The 9397-nt window shown below is 44.5% G+C and overlaps 1 protein-coding gene across 1 annotated transcript; it reads right to left on the reverse strand.

Annotated features, from left to right (window-relative positions):
- Positions 1-1164: 1164 nt before the first annotated feature.
- DYNLL2 (dynein light chain LC8-type 2) lies at positions 1165-7321 on the reverse strand. The gene is made up of 3 exons (XM_044287386.1): positions 7174-7321; positions 1711-1849; positions 1165-1575 (listed from the first exon to the last, which is right to left on the reverse strand). The coding sequence occupies exons 2-3, from the start codon at positions 1840-1842 to the stop codon at positions 1438-1440; spliced, it is 270 nt and encodes an 89-aa protein (XP_044143321.1). The 5' UTR covers positions 1843-1849; positions 7174-7321; the 3' UTR covers positions 1165-1437.
- Between the last annotated feature and the right edge of the window lie 2076 nt (positions 7322-9397).

Genomic DNA, 9397 nt, shown 5'->3' on the forward strand with positions numbered 1-9397 from the left:
CAGCAGACAAAAATAAAATAAATATCTCGACACCATAGACCACATCATGACTGCGTGCAACCATTTTAGATTAAAGCCATATAGTGAACACCTACCATCCTTGGAATCTGTAAAGTTTATCTGGGCTACAGACAAACCTGAGCCTTAGATTATGGGTGAACATTTGTGATATTCCCATGTATACAGCTAGAAAAAAAAAATAAACCTGTATTTTCAGGCTTATTGTAATTTACACCATGTTTCCACCACATTGCAGTTCTGAGTTTTAGCATGTAGAAATTACACATAATCCAACCCCCCCCAACAACCGACTTTCCTGTGCCCAATATTCCCGTGTTTTGCAGTTGTCCAGTGGACTACAAGCGGCAACTCCAAACACCGTTGAGAGCCAGTATGGCCCTCCTGAAACCATCCATACTGGTAACCCCAAATGCAGTTTCTTTCAAACACAAGGCCTTAAAGGGGTTGTGCAGTGACATATTGATCACTCAGGTCATCACTTTGCAGGGGTCCAACTCTTGACATCCCCACCAATTGGCTGTTTAAAAAGTGCTATGACATTCATGCAAGTGCTGCGTCCTCTTCAGCGTTTACCTGAATAGCATCCAAATTGAATGGGAGGGGAAGCTACTGTACTGTGTGGAAGTAATTCCCTTCAGTCCACATGCCTTAAGAAGCAATTGTATATCTCAAGGTGCTTATGCTGTCACATTTTAACTTTGTCCCCCATATTGTAGTGAAGGTGGCAACAAGCCTGCTGTGAGAACACAGGAACGAGTCACCTCTAAACCTTCACATCAATATACAGGCCTAATACAATCTTCTCACTACAGTTTTTGTATTTTTACTGATGCAGTTTGACTTCATTTAAAAGGATGGAGATAACACAAGGTGGCTATACACCTTTCAAGTCAGGCAGTTCTCTTAATAGAGAAAATCTTGGCGATTTTACACAAAACCTCATGAAGCTGATAAGATGGTCATGTGCGAGTCAACACTTGGACAATTCACAGCAATTTACTCAGCTCTGACTTCCACTATTGTGCCAAGTCCCAAAGCCTGCCATAAAAGAAAGATCCATACATATTGACACTTCAGGCCATCATACCAGCCAAATGCAACTGACTAAAGTTATTGTGATGGGAAAAATATGCGTCACTGGCATAGTGTTTAATGTAGAATCGTTTATTTTCTTCCTGTTTAAAGGCCATTGAAAAGCATTTACAGTTTCCCCAAGTGCAATACAACAAAAAGGGGAAAAAAGAAAAAGCAGTAACAAAATAAAGCCGCCTTGTCTCCAGGCAACTAAACAAAAGTCATTTTACTGCAACATATACACATTAAATATAGTATACAGTCCATGCAGCTGCACAGCCATGTTAGAGGGGATCCTGGCTCCAGCCATCAGTGCATTACAGTCCATGATTTTCTTTCTTTCTAGCCCGACTTAAAGAGGAGAATTGCAACCTGGCCCAAGTAAAAATAGATGAAATGCTTTGTCTCATGTGTTACATAGCTGCCAAAGTTTCTGCCGACAATGCAGTGCCAAGTCGGGTTGTACTTCTTGTCAAATTCCTGCAATTTAAAAAAAATAAAAGATTTTAGCATTTACATGACCAGATCTTAGTTGTCAAGATTCAGCTGATGCACAAGAGCATTCCCGCCCATATTCATTATATAAGCCATCATGGGTGACCATGTCCAACATACCTTCTTTATGTAAGCTGCGATATCCTTCTCAATGTTATACTTCTCCATGGCTTGTGTGGCACAGTCCACTGCATCCTGCTGCATGTCCTCAGACATGTCAGCGTTCTTTATCACAGCCTTTCTGTCAGACATGATGCACCTACAAGACAAGTACTGGTAAGTTCTCCATCCAGAAATAAATGCCAAGTCCTAAGACATCAGTGCACTTAGGAGTATTATAGGAGGACATGAACAAGCTTTGTAAAGGTAAGGGAAACCCTGTGCACAGGAGCAGCCCTGGCCCCTGAAAATAAATGGATTTGCACGAGAAATAAAAGTCATCCAGATTTTATTTTATTTTTTTTTAAACACAATTACTAGATGTAAATGGTTATTAGTTTTCATCACATGTGAAAATGCAACAAAAACAAAAGATCAAACTTGCCTGCAGAACAATCACTGACAGATTCCATATCACTCTTCCTGAGGTGGAGCCATAACTATTCCCAATGACAGGCTTACAACAGCCTGCATTCTGCAGCGCACAATGTGGATAGGGGATACATTTCTCACTTTGCATGACCCCCAGAAACACATTTCTAAGGCTACAGCCACATGACCATAGTGTTTTTCCGCAATCTGTGGACTGCACATGGCCACCATAGAAAACGCATATTCTTGTATTCCAGACAGACTATTTTTTGCAGGACCATGGTGTGCTGTCCACACCTTTCGCAGCACAGTTGAAAATGAGTGGGTCCGCACATTTGCGGACCAGATGCAGACTCGTTCATATGGTCGTGTGAATCTAGTCCTGATGCATAAGACAGTTTCTAGACAAGTCAAATTACTGTACCACAAATATAAAAGGATATCAAAACTCCTGACATGTAGCTGGAGATGTCTCAGGGCACGCTTTGCATTTCCAGCATGATCATCTTAGGGTACTTTCACACTAGCATTATTCTTTTCCGGCATTAAGTTCCATCCTAGGGGCTCATTTTGCTGGATCCGGCAGGCAGTTCCGGCAACTGAACTGCTTGCCACATGTGTGAAAGTAGCCTTACAAGGATTTCACCCCTTGCAAAGCAAATCATGACATGTTGCCATCAGTTTGTAACATGTGAAACCAATTTAAAGGGAATCTGAACGTGACGTTACATAATTTTATATGTTAACTTTTTTTAGAATTTGTTTTTATCTTCAATGTCACCATTAAAAAATAAATAAAAAAATCCAGTTCTTGCAATGGCCACTAGGCCTAAAATATCTTAGAGGACCTTTCATTACAATAAAAAAAAAAAAAATCTAAACCAAGTATGCTGACATGGAGAGCAGTGCCCAGGGATCTTCCTGCACTTCCCATTAACTCTGGGCGCCGCTCCGTTCTCCTGGTATAGGCTCTGGTAGCTTCACATTTTCGGCTCAACTGGGAGGAGCCTGCCGGCATCTCCTTCTCCCAGGCTGTAGCGCTGGCCAATCGCAGTGCTCAGCTCATAGCCTGAGAGAAAAATCGGCATTCAGTTAAGTGAATCGCGCAGATTTTTGGACATGATGTTTATTTATTGTTTATATATCTTATATGTAAAATTGGGAAAGAGGGCAGTGCTCCAGACAAAAAACAAAAAAACCTTATATGGGGTCCCGACTTTGTTAAGCAGCAGGCTACACAGAGCGGCACCCAGGGATGTCCCAGCACCTACTATTATTCCTGGGCGCAGCTCTGTTCGCCCGTGCCCCATTTCAGTCTCCTGCAGTCCTGCTCCATATGCCAATTACTGTCGGAGCAATGGAGAGGAGACAGCAGCTTCTCTAGTGGGAGTTCCTTCTCCCTGCGCTGCGATTGGACAGCACTACAGCCAGAGGAGAAGGAACGCCCACTAGAGAAGCTGCTGTCTCCTCCCCATTGCTCCGATAGTAATTAGCATATGGAGCAGGACTGCAGGAGACTAATGGGGCACTGCGGGCCAACAGAGTGGCACCCAGGAATAATAGTAAGTGCTGGACATCTCTGGGCGCCGCTCTGTGTAGCCTGCTGCTTAACCACCTCAGCTCCTCTAGCTTAAAGGGACCCTGTCATGTGGCTATTTGATTATAATCTAACTAATTATATACAATCATTAACTACTAAAAAGTGCCTTGGATGTATTCACTTACTGGTGTGACAGATGGTTACCTCATAATATACACACAAAGATGTTGCATGCTAATGAGCTGTTTCGAGTCCGGCATGAGGTCATCGAGTCCAGCGTATATTTAATTCAGAGCTATAGCCACTCCCCCGCCCATCTGCTGCTGATTCCTATGGCAACAAACTGTCACTCAGCAGCAGGTGGGTGGGGGAGAGTCAGGAGCTCATAAATATTCATGACTCATTATCAGCTGGAGCTTTTCAATACAAGATGTTGGCAGATTGACTGGGTCAATTAAAGAAAGTGACCCAGCATTTTGATAAGCGAATCAGTCACTTATTTATGTTGCCCTTAGTTAGGACACCATAAAACTGGTGACAGGTTCCCTTTAAACCCCTTTAAGGACCAGACCACTTTTTACAATTGTGCACTACACTACTTTCATGGTTTATTCCTCGGTCATACAACTTACCACCCAAATGAATTTTACCTCCTTTTCTTCTCACTAATAGAGCTTTCATTTGGTGGCATTTCATTGCTGCTGGCATTTTTAGCGAAAAGTGTTTTTTGGTTTTTTTTTTTTTCCCCTCACAAAGTCTCCCTTTCCGCTAACTTGTGACAAAAATTTCAATCTTTCATGGACTCAATATGCCCAGCAAATACCTTGGGGTGTCTACTTTCTGAAATAGGGTCATTTGTGGGGTGTGGATAAATTGTGAGCAACCCTGTAAAGCCTAAAGGTAATCGTTGGACTTTCAGCCCCTTCACGCACCTAGGCTGCTAAAAAGTGTCACATGTGGTATCGCCGCACTCAGGCGAAGCAGGGCAATGTGTTTTGGGGTGTATTTTTACATATACCCATGCTGGGTGAGAGAAATCTCTAAAAGGACAACTTTTCCAATTTTTTTATACAAAGTTGTCATTTGATAGATATTTCTCTCACCCAGCACGGGTATATGTAAAAATACACCCCAAGACACATTGCCCTACTTCTCCCGAGTATGGCGATACCACATGTTTGACACTTTTGCAGCCAAGATGCACAAAGGGGCCCAAATTACAATGAGTACCTTTTAGGAGGGCATTTTTAGGCATTTATATTCCAAACTTCACGCTTTAGGGCCCCCTAAAATGCCAGGGCAGTATAAATACCCCACAAGTGACCCCATTTTGGAAAGAAGACACCCCAAGGTATTCTGTGAGGGGCATGGTGAGTTCCTAAAATATTTTTTGGGGGGCACAAGTTAGCGGAAAATTATTTTGTAAGAAAAAAAATAAAATTTTCCCCTAACTTGTGCCCAAAAAAAAAAAAAACTTTAGGAACTCGCCATGCCCCTCACGGAATACCTTGGGATGTCTTCTTTCCAAAATGGGGTCACTTGTGGGGTATTTATACTGCCCTGGCATTTTAGGGGCCCTAAAGCGTGAGAAGTCTGGAATATAAATGTCTAAAAAAATTTACGCATTTAAATCCTGTGAGGGGTATGGCGAGTTCATGTGAGATTTTATTTTTTGTCAGGGAGTCTATATGGGGTGATCAGGGGTTAATAAGTGACAGGGGGGGTGTAGTGGTGTTGGTGCTACTTACAGAGCTACTGTGTCCTCTGGTGGTCGATCCAAGCAAAAGGGACCACCAGGTAGCAGGTATATCAGACTTAACAAAACAGCATCTGATACCTTTGAAGGGTATTTAAAAAACAAAACAAAAAAAACACACACATCTACAGCCTGCCAGCGAATGATCTCTGCTGGCAGGCTGTAGATGCACTTGTTTACCTGCCGCGTTCACAGGAAATCTCGCTAGATGATGCGCCGAAGAGGAACAAACCGGACCACAATCCTGCGTTAGGCGGTTAAAGTCCAGACCCATGAAAGGTCCTATCATTGGTGGCGCAGTGCGCCCACCCCTCTCCCCCACTGGTGGCAGCACAGAGGGGAGGGAGAGACTGCTTCCTTATCCCCTGTGCTGCTGGGGGAACATAAGTGGGCTGAGAGCAGCCCGCTCATGTCCAGAGATACTAGACTGCGCAGAAGCGCAGGGCAGTATCGAAAAGAATGGAAGTACCCAACGATGTCCAATCCGATGAAGGCCAGCAGCCTACCTGAACAGAGGAGGAAATCGCGACCCATTAGGCTTAATGGATACTGTTAAATTTGCAGGATTATCAAGGTTAGGGCTCAATACTGGAAAACTGATCAGGCATATCCCCATACATTCTGAATGGAGAGCAAGCCATTCAGGATGAATCAGGTTGTCTTCAGTCATTTTGTCTGATCAGGACAAGCACGCACACTACGGCATCATCTACGGCCAAAATGCCTGATTAGTTGCCAGATCCGTTCTTGCAATGCGTTTTCAGACGAATCCACATCAGTCTCACAAATGCTTTCAGTCACAGCTAGATCAGCAGATCCGACAACGGAACTGCCTGATCACACTGCCGCGTGTGTGAAAGTACGTTATGGGATAATCAAGTGTCCGTACAATAATGAGTTGTGGTGGTGGGCAGTAGTAACATAAGACCCTTTATGAACTTCCTGCATGCAACCTACTGGACAACTTTAGTTTTTATTCCCAGATATGAAACAATAGCTTTTGCTGTTAACTATACATTTCATTAGAGCCTTCAGGATACACAGCCATGTGAACCCTTTTATATTTTGGGAGGGGGGCTTGAAAGACTCAACCTAGAATTTTGCAGATTTTTTTTTTTTTTTTTTTATCATTTCTAAAAAGCTGCTAGCGACCTAATGCATTTGATGGTACAGCGACAATGAGATGTGGGTCACAACAGAAATGCAGCAGGGCACATGGCCTCTGGCACTACATTAACGTAGCCACGCTGCGCACCAGCCTATACACTGGCTCTCACTCATCCAACTGGAATGGCATTCTTCAGAAAACATGGCCATCCTATAGACTGGGCAGGGAACTCATAGGATGTGGGGAGGACCATGCTCTTCCTCACTGATCTTTATCAGCAGGTTTTCAGGATGCACCTGAAAAAGCCCCCTCTAACAGGGCACACCAGGCCCTGAGCTACCATGCTAGATGATGCAGCTACACGGAGGAGACCCACCCCAACAGGTCCCAATACAGCCGCCATATCAGGGCCCCTGCTGCTCCGCCAATTACATAACAGGGCCACACTACACAGCCTGAGGGGAGAGCAGCAGTGTGGGCGCCTCTGAGGCAGCGACATGCACTAGGCACAGGCCTCATCGCGCCATTCTCTATGTGCAATAGAACAGCGAGCAGCAGGGCTCAGGGAGGACACCCACCCTTCTGCCCACCAGCACCATAAGTTCCCGCCCAACCGGTCCCCGGGATTCATGTGGAGAGCGCCCTTACCTCGCCTGTCACAGTGTAGAGCAGCCCTCTCCGCAAGCTGTACGTCTCTCTGGACCTGACTAGCGCTCTGACTCCAGCAGCCCCTCTGAAATAGCGGCGCCTCCCCCTGCAGTGGCTCAGCCAACCGCTCCGGCCATTGGTGGAGGCCGCGCCTCCCCCAGCACTGCGGGCATTTTCCTCCCGCTCTTCTCTGCCTACATCTTGTTTCATCCCACAATGCTGTGAGAAAATTGCAGAGCTCCCGACGCCCAACGCTCATTTTCTATATAAATGAATATAGGTGTATGTGCGTGCATGGACTAGAAATAACGTGTATAGATACAGTACACATTATAGATAGCCGCAAATAAACATACTTGTGGTGAGATTTATCAAATCTGGGGTGAAGGAAAACTGGCTTAGTTGCCCATAGCAACCAATCACATCCCGCCTTTCATTTTCCAAAGGAGCTCTGGAAAATGAACGGTGGAATCTGATTGGTTGCTATGGGCAACAAAGACTGTTTTCCTTCATACCTGTTTTGATAAATCTCTTGACTGAAAGTTGTGTAAAACATGGCACGGTGGGGGAGACTTATAAAACTGGTGTAAAGGAGAGCTGGCTTAGGCTACTTTCACACTGGCGTTTTGTTTCTTTTCTGGGATCTCATAAGCGGTCCAAAACGGATCAGTTTAGCCCTTAATGCATTCTGAATGGATAAGGATCCGCTAAGAATGCATCAGTTTGGCTCCATTCCGCTTTGGAGGCGGACACCAAAACGCTGCTTGGTGTCCGTCTGATGAAACTAAGCCAAACTGACACAATTTGGTACAATAGAAAACGGATCCATCCCCCATTGACTTTCAATGGTGTTCAAGATGGATCCGTTTTGGCTATGTTACAGATGATGCAGACGGTTGTATTATCTGAATGACGGATCCGCACTAAACGCGAGTGTGAAAGTAGCCTTAGTTGCTCCTAGCAACCAATCGATTCCATCTTTCATTTCCCAAAGGATCTCTCAAAAATGTGAGGTGGAATCTGATTGGTTGCTATGGGTAAATAAGCCACTGTTCCTTTACACCAGTTTTGATAAATCTCCCCAGTCCGTGTACTGTTTCTAGGATCATGTGTTTTTATGAATTCTTGAAAGGCAAAACTGAATTGCCTAGCCCAGGCATGGCCAACCTGAGGTTCTCCAGCTGTTGTAAAACTACAACTCCCACCATGCCCTGCTGTAGGCTGATAGCTGTAGGTAGCCTGTCTCGGTGACCGCATTTGTTTTAGACCAGATCGCGGCGCAGGTACAGGTGAGGATTATAAAGTAGGCCCAAATTGTACCAGGCCATTAGGTTCAGTTATGGATGACCCGCACTTCCTGCTTCGAGCAGGATTGCGCACCGTCTTTTACAACTAAAGTAAAAAACCAAAATAAATCACCAAAATGCTAACTAATAGAAGCCAATAGATTAGAAAATGAAGATATTGACATTGGCCTAGATTTTCTATAAGAGAGGATAAACATTGGCCGGGTTGTATGATAAATCTGACCACATAAATTTACAGTTAGCTAGCCTAGTTCGTGGCAGTTTTTTTTCTATAGAATTGTGTCACATTTTGAAGCATTTTAGCTCCATCCCTTATGAAGCCACCCCTTTCTCGAGTGAGTGTGAAAAAATAGGAGAGAACCTATTTGTGCCAGATTGCACCACTTTTTAGGGTACAGCCAAACGCGTTGTGCCGGTCAGGTTTCTGCATGTAGTTTTGGAAGCCAAAATCAGGAGTGAATTTTTTGTCATGTTATATCTGCCCTTAACACTTTCACTCCTTTTATGATCCTTTTATAATTTTGGCTTCAAAAACTGACCATGTGGCCTTACCCGCCACATATCTCACCACAGAAACCGCTACACAGTACTGCTGTTTCTGCCTTGGGTTTTCATGGCTACCCGCTCTAGGTTGAGCTCCATTGAATGCAGGTAAACCGTGAGCAGGCTCCCTCTAAGGCTTTGTGAGGAGTTCGCCCAGTAACTGCACCAAGAATGGGCCTGTTCATTCTTGGCACAGTCTTGAAAACCACGCAGTAAAAATCCTTTGCCACATGAACTACGGTGTGACCTTCCTTTGAAAACAATGGGAGGCGATTTCAGAGATTTGGCTCAGTTTTCAGCACAGGATCTGCACTGAAGCCCGCACCCATAATCCTCCGTCCGAACATATCCTAAGAGAAGGTTGACCCTGAGTT

This window comes from Bufo gargarizans, chromosome 3 (genome assembly GCF_014858855.1).
Source record: "Bufo gargarizans isolate SCDJY-AF-19 chromosome 3, ASM1485885v1, whole genome shotgun sequence".
NCBI lineage: Eukaryota > Metazoa > Chordata > Amphibia > Anura > Bufonidae > Bufo > Bufo gargarizans.